This window comes from Gallus gallus, chromosome Z (genome assembly GCF_016699485.2).
Source record: "Gallus gallus isolate bGalGal1 chromosome Z, bGalGal1.mat.broiler.GRCg7b, whole genome shotgun sequence".
Classification (NCBI taxonomy): Eukaryota; Metazoa; Chordata; class Aves; order Galliformes; family Phasianidae; genus Gallus; species Gallus gallus.
The window spans coordinates 34578454-34598230 of NC_052572.1; the positions used below are offsets into that span (position 1 = coordinate 34578454).

The window sequence follows — 19777 nt, forward strand, 5'->3', positions numbered from 1 at the left end:
ATCAAAAGTGAAGTCATATTTTAATTGCAGCCCATCCTTGGGAGGGAGACCAATTATTATTATTATTTAAATGCAGACAGATGATGTGTTTTGTTTTAAACATGGTATCCTACCTCATCTGACTTCAAGTCAGGAGAGGGAGTCTTGTGTTTCTTTCCATCTCTCAGCCACTCGCTCCCATGTCTCGCACTAGCACTGGACGCCTGTAGCTCCACGGCCAGTCACTTCAGCTCACAAACCGAACAGAAAATGACTTTTCCAGAGCTCAGAATCGGGAGTAGTTGGAAGGACTTAAAGTTGTTTCCCATTGGATGAAGGTCCAGCTCACACTGCTGTCACATGAAAAACAGCAGTAGTTCACATACAAAAGAGCACAGCCATCCTTGAGAAGGAGGAAGAGGACAACAAAATATTTAATGAGGAGGTACTGAGCTGCTCTGTAAGAACATACCTTCGGCCTCACCTAGAGTACAGTAAGATCAGTCGTATGGGAATTCAGCTTGGTAGGTAAGTTCACAACCTGCATTTTTTTCCAGGTATTTTGTTTTATAGATGTTTAAAAGGAATTATGTTCCTTTTTGCTATAAACTTTACACAGGAAATAACAGCATAGCTGTAGCACATTAGAAAGGATGGTATCAACAAGAACTCTTGTAATGATCCATTAAGCGTCTCAGGCACTCAAAGCCCAGAATAAGAACAGATGCTCTTCATATTTTTCCCTGAGAATTACACTGCATTGGCAACATGCTAGTAATGAAAAATAAAACTCCTCTGGTTGCCTCAACTAGAGCACTGAGACTAAAATAACCAGAAATGCCATATTATTTATGTTTTAGGAGCTGACAGCAGGGATGTAACTGAACGGAATATTCACAAAGGCACTCCACTTACCATGCGCTGTGCACAGCTCTTTGGCACCCTTTATACAACGAAGAAAGAGGCAAACTACAACTGCTAACTGCAGCAGAAGTACTTCTTTTCTAGAGGACGTAATACAGTTCAGAAATACTCACCAACCAGAATAAACATCACTACCTTTTAATTGAAACCTTTTTCAGGACACAAACCAAGTAAGACCTCGTAAAAACACATTAGTAGGAACTTCCTGGAAGTCAAATGACTATAGTCATGCTATAGGTTGAAAGCCTCCCTTTCAATTCCAGTCAACTTCAGTACACCGCAAGTGTGAAAATTTCAAGACATATCCAAAGTCTCCAGTTTCTCACTGTTCTACAGCTAAAAGAGTTAAATGATTTAGAATGTAAATAAGATGAGAAACAAAAGCAGTTTAAACTACGCAGCTGTCAAACAATCAAGAGCGTTGTCACATTTCATACAAGCTACCTGGAGAGAAGTAAACTGCAAAATAACCCTACAAATACACAATTTGTGTATCAGATTACAGTTGTAAATACTAAGCTTTATAGTAAGTTTTCCAGTCGCTTGGGTGTCCTTAGTTAGATGTCACCCACTAGTGGATCCGACATGAAGGCCAAGTAGATGGTTTCCACTTCTGGAAATGAGTTTTGAAAAGGAACTGGGTAAAGCATTCAATGCCAGACAAAGTTCACAGCATCCAAATCCTCATCAGCTACTTCTGGATAATCCCAGGCCAGCAAGAACATAACTGTCTCAATTAGAAGCCCAAGAACTGAAATTCAAGCACTGTTTGAGAAGATAGAAAATATATACGAGACAGAACAACTGCAGATGTTACAGCAAGACAGCTCAAGACTGAAACAAACATTCAAGCAAGAATTGACAAACTGAGAAGTAACTAAGTCTTAAGAACAAAACCAGACCTCCCCCACCCCCCCAAAAAAACCCTGTTGAGAGCAAATAGCTTTAAATCAATAGATATAAAAATAAGGGATTCAGGACAAACTTAACAGATTACTAAAGCAATCAATAATATTTAGTTTCTAAAAGATACTAAAGACTAGGATGCTTGAGATTTTAACAAAGAACAAACAGCAGGAGTGCCAGCAAGCAGAAAGAATAGCATAAACATATGAGATATTAAAAATCTCCTTCCTTCATAAAGTAAGAGTTAACAGTGTGAGATTCACGTAGGTAGGTCAATATTAGAGGTACTAAACTTTGTTTTACGTGAGGCCCAGCAACATACAGCTGTATTGGTCTCACTGCTTTTTAAGATATCATTAATGTCTATCCAGGTGCTGGTGCCTTTTGAGAACCAGAAAGAGCATGGACAAAAAATTCAGACATGCCTAATTGATAAAAATAGTTTGGACATTACCATGCACTTACAGCAGCACAGGAAGAGAGTCAAACTGGAATTTTGCAGCAGAATTATGTGCACCCTCCTGTTGTTTTTACGAGCCTCAAATTCCTACCTGTAGGTTGGAACAGAGGTTCTTACTCTCATCATGATAAACATGCCCTGCTTTATTTACAGGGCAGAGGCTATCGCCAACTAAGTACCAACTACCTCAATAGTCCTCACTTTGAGCAACGTTAATGCCTTGATGCCTCTGTAGTGGCAGAGTACTATATCGAGCAACTGGATTTGCTACTTTCACAAATGAGAAGCAGTTCCATGTCTTTACAGATACATATTCAGACATGGCAGTGGCTTTAGGGTCAGGTAGGAGAGCCTGACACCTATTCACATCTCTTTAAATGCTTTACACTAAGCAAAGAAGGTCTCCCAGCACTTGACATGACCACAAGCTGAGGAACAATACCACAGCGAATACTTCTCCGCATCACTCCCCTAAACAAAGTACTGGTTAACTCCTCTGACACTCCAAACACTACATCCCATCTGGGCTGCTGCGTTGTAGAAAGATACTGCTTCCTGGGTAGAGAATACGGTTCTAAAAGCAAGTCACATAGATGCTCACATATCCAAGAGTTGGGGTGCTGAAGAACATCAAAACAATCAGCAAGTGAGTAAGGATTTTAGTGGCTCCAATAAATCTGGACTGGAACATAAGGGTAAATTATTTCTAGGTTGGTAGGCCTATGACACCTCAGGCTATCGAGGGAGAGATGCAACATATGGATGGGCTCAGGATCAAGGGGTGGACTTGACCATGGACATACTTTGCACAAGTTTTCCGTAAAAGTGGAATGTGCTGCAATTAAGCAAGACAAGAAGATAAAGCCCCCTTGGTATGGAGAACCTAGGTACACGTGGTGAGTGATGCAGAAGGATGGAGAAGTCCAACATGTACCTCAGGTGGACTTGATTTGAGCTGAAACTATCCAATTATTTGAATTACACATTTGCTAAATGTCATAATTACTATGTTTATTATACATCCTATCAATGACATTACAGTAATGCCATTGAATACAGTGGTACCAAGAATAAATCTTGATGGAACCAGGAGAGCATAGAAGCAAATGAGACCAAAGCAAGCTTCAGCAGTCAACAGTCCAGCACCATACATTCTCTCTACTGTCTGGAAGGACTACTATGACAAGAGGGAGCCCAAACTCAAGGATTAAAATGATCTCAGCAGACATTTTAAAGAGACAGTTCAGAGACGAAGGGAATTATGTATCTGCACATATCAAAGGACAGGAAGAGTGAATAACAGAAAAGTAGTGGAAATTTTAAAACCTAAGCATGATGGAGATGGCATAGAATAAGTTGGAAGTTTCTTCCAACTCAAGCCATTCTGTGAGTGGCTAGGTATCAGACAGCTAGTGATTAACTTCACTGTGAATGATCTGTTTTGTTGACTCCTTTTGCTGTTACTGGGTTTGTTAGTTCTTTTGTTTTCCCCTATTCTTTCCCCTCCTTCCCTGTTTATTTTTCCTCCTTTTATTTCCTATTTAATTGTCTCAGCCCACGAGTTCTTTCATTTTTCTTACTAGTTCCATTCCCATCACACTGCAGGGCTAGTGAGTGGAGAGCTCTGTGGTGTCTAGCTGCCTGCCACTTTAAACTGTAACACTAGGGTAACTCACAGAATCACAGAATTGTAGGGGTTGGAAGCAATCCCAAAAGATCATCGAGTCCAGCCCTCCTGCAGAGCAGGCCCCTATAGCAGGCTGCACAGGTAGACGTCCAGGTGAGTCTTGAATATCTCCAGAGAAGGAGGATCCACAACCTCCCTGGGCAGCCTGTTCCAGTGCTCTGTCACCCTCACAGTGAAGCAGTTTTTTCACACATTGGTGGGAACTTCCTGTGCTCCAGTTTATGGCTGTTTCCCCTTGCCCTGTCCCCACAGACTGCTGAAAAGAGGTTGGTCATGTCTCTCTGACTCCCACACTTAAGATACTTATAAATATTAATCAGATCCCCTAAGTAGATCAATATAGTTAACAGAAAATGAAGACAAATACAAGTAAGTTGCTGTCACGAGATGCATGTCAACATATTGGAAAGCAACAGAACACTCAAAAACTTACTATTTATGGGGACCTAGCACTTTTTTTTTTTTTTTTTAAGTATGATTGCCAACTCATCTCCAGGATGTCTTCCCCAAGCAACTGAGAAAGAATTCTACTATACTTTCCAGTCTGCAAGCTTAGCTGCTCAGACTTGAATCATACTCAGGCACTAACTTGGAGTCAGATTTTCAGAAGACAAGGGCATCATGCATATACTCCTAGTATAATATGACTTCTTTCCTGTTTTCCAGACTTGACGTCACTTAGACAACTTACTCCAGCTACAGCATAAGTTTCCATGAATTTACTCTTCTGACTACTTAGCAATTAAATCCTCTTTATTCCACAGGTTTGATTACATGCTTTTGTACTACAAGAACAAACACAGTTTCACAGAGCAAGTACAGTATTATGTATTCTTAAAGTAGACAGGGTCCTCATTAACTTCACCTCCATAAAAAGTTTCCTGAACTGTTTCCTTCTTGTTCCTTTGAGAAAACAGAAAAGCAATTTTCATTTACAACTTAGTTCCTGTTTTCAAAATACCCATTCAACTTTTTTTCTTTTTTAAAACGGTAGAGATAAATGGCACCAAATTGTCAAATCACAGCTATTTTCTGTGCTACCTATACAAATAGGTCTGATTTCTGGCAAGCCATAAAACAATTATGGCTGAATTCCTTTAGCCCTTTGATATCCCAGCTTAACTACAGAACTTCAAAGCCATCTTGGGGAAATGCTAAAAACTAACTTCAAAAAGACAGAAGGCAGATGAAACACCAATTCCTGGACATTCTAACAGGAACACATCAAAATCTTAACATTGGAATAATCATATTTGAAAGGAAAGTTGTTCAAATATTCTCCTGGCCCAGTAAAGAAATCCATACACCATATGATTTACATGAGCCTTGCATCATCCCCATCAGTTAAAAACTACCAGTTGGGTTTGAAAAGAAAAGTGCCTTCTCTGCCTCAATAAAGTACAATTTAATAAGACCTGAACTGTAATCCATCTGTTTGAGTACATAAGTACCGGCCAGAGTTGATTATTCCTTTAATCCAAATAAGAAAACTATTCTAGGTTTGTTACCTCACATCAGTATACTAAGCTGACTTAACTGTTACATGGAATGGGCAACATACAGCAACAGTTTAAGTCAGCACTGCTTCATTTAAAGCAGAGATAGCGACAACTGGAGAAAGCTGAGGGAAAATGTACCAGATGTGTTTTTGATTGTCTAATATTTGCAAGTTTGGAAGCCCGTTTTCAAGTTTAAGCATTCTTCTCACCTTCTCTGGTGTGAAAGACAACAAAAGAAATGGGTAACAATTATAAATAGTAAAAGGAAACAGTGAAACTACCTAGCACTGCAGCAGAAGATATAATTTCCAACCACCAATACTACCAGGGATAAATCAGAAATACACTGGAAGTCCACTATAACATGTACCTGAAGATGTGCACAGGCTTCCACTGGAACCTAAAAACTTTTACCTGTTGTGAGAAGACCATACAAACTACTAGGTCAGAACACACACCCACACACCTGTCCCATCTTCTCCTCAACACTGAGTGAATTCATAGGCAAAACAGTTGCTACACAGAGTTAATACCATCCTAACAAAATACACAATTGTGGTTTTAATCCTTCCTTTTAAGAACAAACAAAAACCTGACCATCTCTAGTACGGGAAAGAGTTGTTTCATAAAGCCTCTGTGGAAATCAAAACAAAAGGAACAACCTGTAATCCATGCCTTGTCCTGATTTTCCCCTCCATTCTTTCAAGGCACTTTTGAAGAAACAACTTCTCATGATCATGCAGAGTTTTGCCTAATTTTTATGGAGTCCACTATTTTCAACTTAAGCAAGAAAGAGCTGCCTTTGAACCACGCCTATGTGATTAAAAGCTTTTGCGTTTTGTACTTACTCTACCACTAATTCACAGTTAAGCTGGTGAGACACCACATTGCCTCTGTGAAAATATTTTAATTAGAGAAATAGTTTAGAGACCAGTTACTTAAGATTAATGGAAAGTATAACAGGCTGCACAAAATGTTTGGAAGAAGATAACCTTGTCTGGAAAGCAGGAGGAGGAAGGTAAAAGTAAACCATACCTTCAGTGCCCCATTGTATGCCAGTCTTTATTTGCTTCACTGTTTTCCTTTTACTAAATAGTATTATTTTCAAATGAGTAATGTGCCAGAAATTTTCGGCAGAGTTTAGATTAAGTGACTGATGCCTGAAGGCAAACACACTGATCTAATCACTGCATTAAATTCCAAAACACTTACGGTTCAAGTCAGAAAAAAAAACAGACTGTTAAGCTTCTAACACTACAATACATATGAATACATTTATGGACTATATGGTAACTGTATAGCTAAACCTTAACATTTATACATTGAATGCGTAATTTAAAGGACATACAAAAAGCAGTGATCAAGACTTTGATCCAGAAATTACTGTTAACTAGACTTCAGGTCAGAACGCAAAGGAAGAAACTAAAACCAAAATGTAAATTTATCAGTAGTCTAGACACAAACTGACAACTTCCCAGATTCAAACCATTCATAAACACACAAAAGAGAAACGAAACAAAAACCATTTAAACATTTCACCTGAAGTCCACAGACAATTTGGACTGTATAGTCAAAATACCAATCTACAAGTACTTTCTTAGTACTCCAGCTTCAGCAAACTTGCAGTTTGGCCATTAATATAGAAACATCCATGAAAACCATTACTAGTAGAGGAGTATAACCAACCAACTTTTGTTACAGAACTTGCAGTCTGCATCTGTTGTTTAACTTTGCTTTTATAATACCAAAAATTCAAGTAAGTAACATAAAGCAGTTCTGCTCCATAGAAACCAGATTGTTTTTATTTCGTTTCCAGGCAGTGGAAAGGATAACGAAAACAAAATCATCACACAGTTTATTTGACAATCTTTCTTTCTGTCAAATTTTAATTTTTACTCTCATGTACCTTCAATGGAGACATCTAGTTTGTTTGGAAATGATCCTGCAAGTAATATTAAACTTCCCATTCTGTACCCTAAAATGTGCTTTTTTTAACAACAACAACAAAAAAAAAAGCCTGAAGTAAATTCCAAAATAATTGATGACTATCACTTTAGGAACAGACTTTGAATAAGTACAGCATCTCACAAATACTTTCAGGTTTCTCAAAGCAGAGGCATTTAAACACAGTACGTGTAACAAGTTGAACTGCTGGACAGCTACAGAATCCACTCAAAAATGTGGTCAATATTTGTCAGAAGTGTGTGCATGTTTGTATTTGCGGTGGGTTTCTGAAATGCATCATCCCATTAAAATTGTTTGGTCACCACTTGTCTGAGCAACAAAACTGCAGTAAATAGATCCACACAGAATATCATTACAAGAAGCTTCCTGCAGAAGCATCAAGACAACAGGTCGCTGCAGCTTCCCCAGAGTTACTTCTGACCTCCTGGGGTCTCTTGAAGTAAAACCTACTTCCCTGCTAGGGCAAATGAGATCCAATGCTATCTGTACTGCATTAATGACAGATAGATAGGGCACCTCTCACGCCCACCCACTTGGTAGAAGAGCGGTGCTATGACAGCTCAGCAATGCCTGCAGAAGCAAACTGATCAGCTATACTGTTGCCGGGCTACTTTATTTGATTTATATTCAGGGATTGCTCTTAGTGTATTTACACATGACTGCCAAAGGCCCCCAGAGAAGTTGCAGAGAGTCACTTTACAGTGATGTAAATGCAAATACCTTGAAGCATTTGTTACAGTCAGCTACAGGTAGTTTCCTATGTTAAAGTGGCATGGAAGAACTATGGGGAAGACTTACTCTAAAGAATATTAAAAGCCAGTCATGTGATAAGAAAGGATGCTAGTTCAGTAAATAGAAATGCTGGTTGTAACAGTGGGCTGCCTTCTCATACTTACAGACAAGGCTAATCCCACAAGACAGAACACAATTAGGTGCTCTAGTTGTCTTTTTATTAAGCAAGGAAGTACACTGGTTCTCAAACGAAGACCAATCTTAAAAGAAAAAAAAAATCCTTGACTGAGAAGCCAAGCTTCCTAAATTATCTTCATTCTTCATTCAGTAAGGACACCCACTGTATTATTCTACTATTGCCTCTGTTAGCTCAGCTCAAACAAGTTACTGAGCAGACTGCAAGTTACAGGTAGAATCCTTTTTGCTGAGGAGACATCACAGCAATGTTTTGCAGAATTGGGATAATACCTGGTTCAAGAGAAAGGTGCAAATTTATTAAAGTTATGCTTTTTGTTCTGAAGCATTTGCTAGGTTCAAGTGGGATCTTTTATAATATACAGATTCACAGAAACCATCAAACTTTAAAAAGACATTCTATAGCAGTAACTAACAGCCAGGAAAAGAATTAGTAATTTGATTGTCAGAAGGATTTAAAATTATAACAATACATAAATTGTATCACAGATGAGAACAGACTTCTACAGCTAAGGAAGGCAAAATTGTAACAGAAGCAGCATCAAAACACATCAGTAATTTTCACATCCTAAAGAATTCATGAGATTTTCTGCCACTGAGGTAGCACACAAATTTCCTTCAAGACTAGATTTTTAAATGAAAAGTTAAGTAAAACAGTATGTTTACAAAAAACTCTTTTGTTCAAATGCTGTACATGCTTGTTATTTTCCAGATATTACTAGTATCATTTGATTATGTCTTTATTTCTTGACATCAGTTATTTTTGAGATGACTGAAATGTCTCTGGTTTAAGTTTTTGTGCTGCTGCTTTGCTAAAATAGAAGGAATAATTGCTGGTACTACCACAACTATGCTCCCATCCTCTGGTCAGCCTCTCAACTAAGGCAATGACTTGCACCAGTACTCTCAGTGTTTAGTTTTCAAGCACGTGAAAGCCCTCCCTCAAAATCCAGGTGCGAGTCCAGTACAAATTTACCTGCTGGCAGCAGACATCCAGTTCCTCCTTGTTTCAACCAGCACCATGCAGTCAGCCTTCAGTGCAGTGAGCTCACAGGCAGGAACAAGAGAAACAACAATCCCAAGCACTGAGACTACAGCAAGTGAGCATACACTGTGCACATATCCTGAACATCAGCAGTGCCTCAAATGCCTGTGTGGCCTTCTGATAATAAAAGACATCAGCTGGGTGTTGGCTGAAAATAGCTAGATGTTGGATTTCGCTAAAAACAACGAAATTGTGCATACTGTTGCCTGCTTATATCCCCAAGCTCACCCTCCAAAATACTGCAGTGATGGCTTAAAGTTACAAGAGTACGCTGCTCATTTTAAAGGTGCTTTTCAGTAAAACATGATGTCAGCGCTATGGCCACTTTGGAACAGCCATGCTGTAAATGGATTTTATCAAGTACTTCTGTAAAACACTCACCTGGAGCTTACGTTACGTAAGATTCAACACGCAAAGACTGTTGTAAAGTTTTGATCCAATACTGAATACCAAGATTTACCTGTTTAAGAGGATAACACTTACCAAGCAAAATTCCCCAGTAAGACTTTGCCCTCTTCCAACAGAAAGGCTCCTCTGAGTTACCACAAGCATTTTCAGATCTGCCCCACTTCCAACACGTGGTGGAAAGCTCCAGAGCTCCCAGCCTCCAGCACACGTTACTGAAGTCATTCTGTCTCAGTAGGACCTCAACATTAACCCTTTCTGGATTATTTGTCCTTTAAAGTTAGCAAGAGAAAGGTAAAATAATGTCTCTAAACATACACAGAAGAAGCGTTCAATTCCCCTCACAAGTCTACCAACACAGAGCACCTCACCTAAAAGCCCTTGTTTTGAGTGATATGCTATGTTCCTAATACTTCTGTTTAGTCACTGAGGTGCGGCGGCAGCAGGCCGTGGTGCCACAGCAGGCCGTGGTCCAGCAGCGCCAGCACAGGCCAGAGCTCCCCTGAGCAGGTCCTTCTGCACCAGTACTCTGAGCAGGGGCAGCAGCACAAGCTGGATGATGAAACAAACTTACGAATGATTGACTGAGCCTGCTAGCAACAGACTTATCTGCTAAGGTGGCTTAAAAAAGCAACAGAGTACAATTCAAAAAAATGGCACTCCAGAAAGAAGCAAGGGTGCTGTTGTTGTTTTCTTAAGAAGTTTTAACCAGCAACATTGTGTTTTTTGAGCCATTTAATAAATTGCAGTATTAATATTTTAGCTGCATCTTCTAACTGTAGGCAGAAGAAGGCACTCAGAATTAATTTCCCACACAGAGAGTTAAGTAGAAATACTTCAAATACCACTCCGTTCTTCCTCCCCTTCATGAAGAAGAAACCACAATGAAAAGCCAGGAGAAAAACAAAAAAACAAAACAAAACAAAACTAACATTTTCCATGAGAAGCCAAGTGTTTCCTCATCCTGCTGTAAAGCATAATTTTCATGCAAATGTACACAAGTGCTAGAATTTGACTGTTGCTTTGTTCTCATTTGTCCATTAATCACTGCTTGGAAGTAAAGTAGAACAATCCCTTACAAGCTAAACCTAGCTGTTTTAAACATACAGATGTCCAGCATAAGAATGTAACAAACATGCAGCAGCCTACAGACTGGATTAAGCCTTTATAAATTAATCTGCACTTTCCTTATCTATTCAGAGCATTATCAGCTATGTAAAGTTTAGTCTTCTCCACAGATTCCAACACAACAAAGAACAGAATAACCCTCTAGCACTTCCTTCCAAAGCCTAAACCAAAGACAAAACAACCTCAAATCCCGAATCGCAGTGAATATCACTGTTAAAAAGAACAGTCCCCATACCCTGAAAAGTAACTGACCATATTAAACATCTTACAAAGCACCAGCACGGAGTGGAAAAAATCTTAACTGTATCTGGAGCTCATTTTATCTAACCTGTAATAATAAATAGATGGATATTATAAATAAACAAAACTTTGCCCCATTTTAATTTTCCCAAGGATATAAACTGCACAGCAGTAGACAGACTAACAACAACAAACAGCAAATCCAGCTGTTTTCATTTTCTGGGGTAAATGCTAATAAGTTTAACTGTCTACTGATTTAACAACGTTGAGATCTTCCCCTTCCTCTTATGGAGATGCAACAGACCTAACCTCACACCAAACATCCTTGCTCTCCACTCTCCTTTCAAATAAGTATTGTTCCACAGCAATCCAATTTGTTGAGCATGACTGTTCTGAAACTACATTTCATTTCCTACCTTTTAACACCTCACAGTCTTAGTTACAGAGTATCAACATTCTACCTTTAGAAGAGACCTAGCCACAACTTCCTAAACTAAAAACACTGTATTAGCCATGAAATGCTATTTAAAATTACGTTGACACAAGACAAATTCCGTAGGCCTTCACTAGTGACCTGGGCTCATTTCTTAAGCATTATGAAATCAGTCAGAACAGATGCAGGTCAGCATCCTCCCCTGCAGAAACATGCTCTATAGGAATAACTAAAAAATAATAATAATAATAATAAAAAATCTAGCACAAACTAGACATTCTATTCAGGAAAGTGAAAATAAAAGCCACAAAACACTCAGTTCAACCACAATTAAGAATGTGCAAATAAAAGTTAAAATAGCATAACTTAGTGATGCTTGAGAATATTGCAGGTCTTGTGACTCGCATGTACTGTTACACTGATGTACTACAGACTGCACAGCCACTGATTCCTGTCTGTATGGACAGACCATCACACTTCAGTCTTGCATTCAAACATCAGTTGAACTGAATGTAATGCAGGTCACCCCAGACAGCACATCATCACTTCTGATAATGGGGGCCAAATATAAGTGGTAGATTTTAAAGCAGAAGAGAAGGGATCACCAGATCTGTTTACTTAGAAAACAGTTGTATACTGTTCAACCTAGGAATCAAGTCTATTACACGGTATACTTCCAAATAAAGCATCAACGTTGAACTTCAGCATGTTTAGAGACTTATAGGAGAAGTAAAATTACTTCTCTGGACAATTTTTTCTAGACAAGTAGCATCTTATTGTCAGTGCTGCCAGTACTTAGTGATGGCACTCATGTAATGATGAAACTTGAGAGCTTCAGTACATTCAACTGCTTCTCTTTCGCTGTGAAATGCTCTTGTAATTTACACTGGGCTGAATTAGAAACTGCACTTGAAAACACCAATATAATGTCAAAGCCCTTCAGCCTCTTATTAAAGCAGTAGCTACATTACATCAAGAGTTTCCTGTTAAACAAACAGAACTGTCCACTAGACATCAGAAGTTCCGTCTAGCTGCAGCTGAAATCCACTGATAAGCAAATCCTCGGCCAACAATGCTTTTGAAGTTAAAACAGCAACGCCTGCCATGACGTTGCAGTATCAAACCCGGTACTGTATCAAAAGTGTACCTGCAAGACTGACAGAAAAAAAAATTCCCACTTAATCACATCTGGAGAGCTAGGCTTAAGTGAAACATAGGAGGGAAAAAAACTCTGGGAAAAAAAAAATAAAAGAGCTACAATTAACTAAAGTTCTTAGGTGATTTAGGCACACTCCTACTAAAATTTCCATCAGAAAGCACGCAACAAAAAAAAGTCAAAAACAGAAATGTAGATTTTCTAAAGAATGGTATGACAGAATAATAAGCAGTTCCACTTCCATCACTCAAGATGGCCTTGTGGTATGACGCGATGTACCGCTGTTGCTTACAAGACCATAAAGAAAAGCAACACCTTCCACCTTCTAAGCTACAACTTTCCAGCATCCAAACCTGCATTTTCTTACTGCGATTAGCTCAGAAGTATTAGTCTACCTCTTTTCTAGATAGATTGTTTGTCAAAATGTACCACTAATTAATAGAAACTTAACCACTGAGACCATACCAGTTATAAGGTAGTTTTTGACATGTGCTTAAAACGAACGACCGAAGGGTATTAAGAGATGCTTTCCCTTACTCAAATGAAATGCTTCAAGATGAATAGCAAGTCAAATTGCTGTTGTAGAGCACCAACATTCACTAGATAAGAAAAAGAATAAGGTATTTCTAAATTTCTTAACCTCTGAAGAAATGAGAGATATTGTCAGAGAAGAGTAATAACTCCTCTTTTCCAGACAGCTTACTAGTTGGACCAAAACTAACCATAACCCAGTGGCAAGCGTTGCTCCACAGACATGCCTTAGTCTTGGGTCAAAGCACAGGGAACCAAGAAAGCAAGGAGAACAACTGCGTGCTCCTTTGCACAAAGACAAACTGAAGCACTTGGTCACTATAAGGCAAACAACAGAAAACAAAGAAACTACTACCAAGCTCAAGTTTTTAAGGTGAGACACAATGAAGGATGAATCAAACTCCTTCATTAGGTCACTCTAGCTTATACACACATTGTTCCCTGTCAGCCACCATCACTTTCCTATCCTGCCTGCAAACACACACACCAACCTTATCTGTGCTCCAGAGGCCAAATGTCATTCCTAGCTGTGTTCCCACCTTAAAAATGATGCAATTTCAGTATACTGGACCCTGCTTGCATACAGCAGCTACTAGTAGAACAAACACATGGGCACACCTTTGTTTGCAAACTGACCACCAGCCTTCAGTATATCCAAAATCCCGGTTCAGGGAGAAGAGAGAAACAAAAACAGAGCTGAAGCCAAACTGACATTCAGCAGCTACTCTCATAAACACACAAAGCAAGCATACTGAAAAGCTGCTTCAGAAAATAACTCGTCTCTCCTTCCTTGATGTTTGGAATGACTGCCAATAATAAAAACTGAGCTGGCAGCAGAAACACATTATGAGCTAATAAAACCAATGATTGCCTATTCATTTATTATTCTTGAATTGATCCAAGGGTTTAACAAATAGACTTAATGAATTAGAACTTTTTCTAGCAAGCACGCATGTTAGAGTGCCCATTCACAGGAATAATCCAGAGATGCAAAGATTACTCACCAAGAAGTTCAGTGTTAGGGCTCGTCAATATTCTGACGCTTAGCTTTGATTCATGTTGTACGCCCACTTCTGCTCATTCAGAGCACAGTTCAGGACTAGCTTGACAACTTACCATGCATCTCCTAGTGGTAGGTTAGCTTATAGAGAAGCATTAAAGAGTGCAATAACTTCCAAGACAGTGATGGAGAAGCAGCAGCTTGACTAGCACTATCAGCACATTATTCCTGGCAAACATGCAACACTTTGGCTACAGCGCTGAAGGCCACCTGAGGTCAAATCAAGCTAGCAGCCCTGACTTACAGAGCAAGAAGACCTAGAATATTATTGGCAAAGATCTTCATTGTATTCATAAGTTAGAAAAACACACAGAACATTTCCATGCACAGGGCAAATATCAGCACCAGCCTATTAAACACAAGGAAGCACTCTAGGTGACTCAGACACAGCAGCACCGTATTCTTCGTTTCCACTGTGATTTCAAGGACCTGAAATTTCTGGTGCCTGCCCAACAGACATGCACTCCTGCAGCATCAGGAGACTAAGCAAAGCCTAGGAGCAAGCAGAGTGCTCACCATCTGGTTTTATTGCAACTGCTCCCACCAAAGACAGCATATCCTATGATCTGAGTCATGTGCAATCACAATATGACAAGTCCCCTCCCGAGCTATATAAGCTGGCATCTTTCCCAGCAGTTGCCACATCATGAAAAAGATGCACATAAATAAAACTCCAAACACTTTAAAACAATAGCTCAAATGACTGCATAACTAAACTCAGCAGCTGGAGGCACAAAGCATTCACAGAAGCAAACCGTGCCATCTTTCACTTGCACAAGTCCTCAAATACGTTCCTATTACCAAGATCCACTTCACCCCTAAGTCTGGGTTGCAAAGTCACATTTCCTGAGGCCACACGAGTAAAAAAAGAAAGCATAGAATAGGTAATAAGAGCAGAGAGTGTCATAAGCATTGGCTAGGCAGTCACAGAACTTCAAAGTATCAAACCTACATTCTATCACTGCTTCCAATACACCATCCCATCCGCTGTGCACAAACAATGCTACCTTGCCTATTCAGGCTACTCACAACTATTCCCAGTTTTTCTTCCAAACTATTCAGATCGATCTAAAGCCATGCTTTTCTGCACAAGAAACAGCGGGAAGGAATACTTCACTGTGCAATCTGGGCAATTCATTTCACCACAAATGTGGCAGTGCTGTATATATGCCACTAAAAACTATTTGTGCAATACCTTCCTGCTTTCACATAGACTGAAAAAACGTACTCAGCTTTACAAAATAGGAATAGTAACATATATTCTTGAAGAGAATACCAACATCAAAGTGTTGCATTTCTTACAGTTCATTTGGAACAAAATATCCTCGAGGAATGAAAAAAAAAAAAGAATGTAAAAAATATGAAAGAAGTCCCAGTTCGAACCGAACAACATTAAATGGAAATACGTGCTTCTACCTTGCCTCAAAAATCTTCCCCATTTCAATACAGAGAAACGTCCCGTACTCCGCTTCCCAAACGCCCGATTTGCCCCAGGTAGCTCCGGGCAGAACGGACTCCTTACGATGTCACCGTAAGGAGCGGCGGGAGCTCTATATGACAATAAAGACCGCCGATCCGACGAAAGACAACCGCAAACCATCGCGCCTACACGAGTGCATAAACCTTCTCACAAACAAAGCACCTTCTTTTGTTCGCACCGTTACCTCCGCTAACAGCCACAGCGCTCGGGACGCTACCGGATCGGATCCGGAGACAAAAGGCCGCCGCACCTCCCGCACGGGCCCGGGAGCCGCACACGCTCACCGCTCCGCAAGTTTTCATCAGCGCCGGGCGCGGCGGGGCCGGGCCGGCGGCGCGGGGCGAGCGAAGGGCCGGGGCGGCACGGCCGCGCACCCGACCTGCCCCGGCGTAGGGGAGTCCGGAGCCGTCCCGGCCCGCGGGAGCAACGCGCGGGCCGGGTCCCGGAGGCGCCGGTCCCGCGCGGCCGCAGGTGCCCGGGGCGCGGACCCGCGGGCGGCGGCTCGAGGACGGCGGCCGGATCCCGCGACTCCGCGCAGGGCGACGGGCGGCCCGCGGCGCCGCCGCTTTTGTTCTGCGCTCGGCGGCACCCGTTCCCGAGCACAGCCTCACCTCTCTTGGGCCTGGGGAAGCTCTCGTGCAGGTGGAAGACGACCTTCTCCACGAAGTGCTGGATGTTGCTGTGCTCGGGCCCGCGGACGAACACCATCCAGTCGTGGGTGAAGCCCTCCACGGTGGGTTTCTTCCTGACCTGGGCTCGGTGCCCCAGCTCCAGCTTCACCTGAACGGCGCACTGCGGGGAGAAGCGGCGGGCGGTCAGCGCCGGGCGGGAGGCCGAGGACGCGCACCCCGAGAGCCGAGCCCGCCCCGCGGGCACCACCCGGGGCAGCGCCGGGAGCCGCTTCGCGGTCGCGGCACAGTCCCGCTCCCCGCAACCCGCGCCCGGGGATGCCGCGCGCCGCGAGCAGCAGCCGGGAGCCCGAAACGGGGGAGAAAGAGCGGAACCGAGGAGGAGCGGGCCGGGCACTCACCGCGCCGGCCATGCCTGGGGCGCCGGCTCCGCTGGGCGCTCGCCGCGGCCCCCGCCCCCACCCCGCGGCGCTAATTCATGGAGATGAAGGCGCAGAGGCGGCCGCGTAGGGCGGCAGCGGCGGGAGCGCGGCGGGCATCCTCTGCCGGCCCGGTGCTGCTCTGAGACGGCGGCTGCCCCTGCGGCGGCGGCTGCCTCTGCCTCTTGCGCGCCTCGCAGCGCACCGACCCTCGGCCGGCCGCGACGGCGGCGCCGGCCCCGCTCTCAGCGCCGGCCCCGGCCCCGCCGGCTGGATGGTCGCCCGCCGCGCATGCGCGCCACCCGCCCGGCTGACACCGAGACACAGACATAACAGTGCGCGGAGGGGGCGGGCACCGGTGCGGCGCGGACAGCCAATGGCGAGCGGCGGCGCGGCCGCGAGCCGCCCGCCCCACCCCGCCCCGCGGCCCTTAAAAAAACAGGTTGGGGAGGGGGTGCGGCCGCGCGGCCGGTGAGACAGCGGGCGGGCGGGCGGGAGCTGCGCGCGGGGAGAGCGGCTCCCCATCCCGTCCGCGCGCCCTGTTAAGAACCGCTACTCAGAGCGGGCGGTGTGCGGCAGCCCGGTGCCGGTGAGGTGACTGACACTCGAGGTCGTTCACCTGGCTCTGCGCCGCTGGCGGTTCTCCCCGCCCGTTTGTTAGCACGACGCCGCGCTTCCAGAGCGCAACGGCGGCCGCGGCCAAGCCCGTTCCAGGCGCGGCTCAGCGCGGAGCGGCGCCCCGGGTCGCGCTGTGGGCGGCGGGGCCATCGCCGCGCGTCGCGCGGAGGAGAAGCCCTGCCCGGCGGCGTTGCCGCGCTCCTGGAAGCGCCTCCCGGTGGCGGCTCAAAGCCCGCCGCTCCCCGCGTCCTCCGCCGAGTCGTTGAAACGCGAGCGCGACCACCCCCCGATTCCATCGAGCGAGTGCTGTATCGTACACACAGTTGACTCGATGCCCACCTCCCGAAGGGATGGATGCGACTGATGACAGTGCCACCAGTTACACAGTAACTAACCGCTCACCTTGCTGTTATGTGGATATCCATGCCATATGCTTACAGTGCACAAATGTTGAGGCTTACATATTTTCTGCTCACCTTTTGTTGGGCTGGCCAGCAAGTCAGCTGCTCACACCGTGCTCACAAACCTGTCGGAGCTGACTGAGAATGTGAAGACTTCACACGTGCGAAAATAGTTTAAAAATCATAGAATCATTTGAGTCGGAAGGGACCCTTGGAGGATATGTATGCCCTGCGATGAATAGGGATGCCTACAGCTCAGTCAGGGTGCTCAGAGCCCCATCCAGTCTGACCTTCAGCGTGTCCAAGGATGGGGCTTCCACTGCATCTCTGAGCAGCCCGTGCTAGTGCCCGTAAGAAACTTCTTAGATCCAATCTAAATCTCCTCTCTTTTAGTTTGAAACCATTTCCTCTCATCCTATCACAACAGACCCTCCTAAAGAGTCTAAGAGTCCTCCTTTAGATACCAAAAGGCCCCTCTCATGTCTCCCTGGAGCTTTCTATTCTTCAGTCTGCACAGTCCCAGCTCTCTCAGCCTGTCCTCATAGGGGAGGTGTTCCATCCCTTGGATCACTTTTTCTGGCCCTCCTCTGGATGCACTCCAACAGGTCTGTGTCCCTGCTGTACTGAGACACAGTACTCCAGAGGTGGTCTTGCCAAGGCAAAGCAGAGGGGCAGGATCACCTCCCTTGCTCCGCTGCCCACACTTACTTTGATGCAACCCAGGATATGGTTGGCTTTCTGGGCTGCAAGGCTACATTGCTGGCTCATACGCAGCTTGCCATGTGCCAGCACCCTTAAGTCCTTTTCAGAAGAGCTGTGCTCTATGCTTTGTATCCAGCAAGGCTGGACCAGTGTGGCATGGAACACAGCATGCTTCCAGGTGCCAGGACCCATCTGCACAGAGCAATCTGTAGCCTGAGGACTCCAGGCACCTCTCCTAGAAAGGTTCCATTTTTCCCGTGGCTGAGCTGCTCAAGTGTCCAGTCACTTTAGAGACTTGCAGGGACTGGCAGGAGATCATCATTTAGATGTCTGGATTCCATTAGTTCCAAAGGAAATCAGACTCCCAAGCATTTCTCACTTAAATGAGGGGTTTGGCAACTCAGAAGACACTCATTTTTTGGTGCTAAACTATTATGTACTCTTCCACAGTAGTATGGAGCTGACGGTATAGCATTCCTAATAAATGACAACAATAAATATACTCAGCATATTTTGCATTTTATTATTGTCAAATACTTAACTTCTGTGTGACTTATTTACAGGGAAGACAGGGAAGATGCAGTTCTCTGCTGTCAAAGCAGTGCTACTGCTCCCTCATCAATGTGGTAGATACAGTGTGCTTTACAATAATCACAATGCATATTCCAGTCGTTAAAAAGTTACACAAATGCACGTGAATTACTAATAAGCAGGAAGAGGATACAGTTCTTAAATTTAGGCACCTAAAACAATATATCTCAATGAGCCCATATGTGTGTAGTTTCGTTTCCATCGGTATTTCACAGAATCACAGAATTGCAGGGGTTGGAAGGGACCTCAAGAGATCATGGAGTCCAATCCCTGTGCTAAAGCAGGCACCTTACAATAGGTTGTAAAGGCTCATCATAGAATTGTCACATAATAGCTTGAGCTGGAAGAACTTAAGAATCACTCAGTTCCAAACCCCATGTCATGGGCTGGGCTGCCACCCACCAACTTAGCCTTGAAAACCTCCAGGGATGGAGCATCCAGAGCTCCTCTGGGCAGCCTATGCCAGTGCCTCACTGTCCTCAGGGTAAAGAATTTCTTTCTAATATCTAACCTAAACCTAACTTATTTTAATTTAAAGCCAGTGTATGTGTTGAACACAATCATGTTCTTGTTCAACACAATTATTTCCACA

General features: G+C 43.5%; 1 protein-coding gene across 3 annotated transcripts in view; it reads right to left on the reverse strand.

Moving 5' to 3' along the window:
• MLLT3 (MLLT3, super elongation complex subunit) overlaps window positions 1-17177 on the reverse strand; it is a 113934-nt gene extending 96757 nt beyond the window's left edge. For 2 of the 3 annotated variants that reach the window (XM_004949130.5, XM_424818.8), the window contains exons 1-2: window positions 16856-17177; window positions 16437-16617 (exon numbers count right to left, since the gene is read on the reverse strand). In XM_004949130.5, the coding sequence (XP_004949187.1) occupies window positions 16437-16617; window positions 16856-16867 (193 nt within the window). In that variant the 5' untranslated portion in view covers window positions 16868-17177. Of the gene's footprint in view, window positions 1-16009; window positions 16143-16436; window positions 16618-16855 lie in introns of those variants that run through there. The other variant, XM_046905841.1, reaches the window with a different exon arrangement.
• Window positions 17178-19777: the final 2600 nt, after the last annotated feature.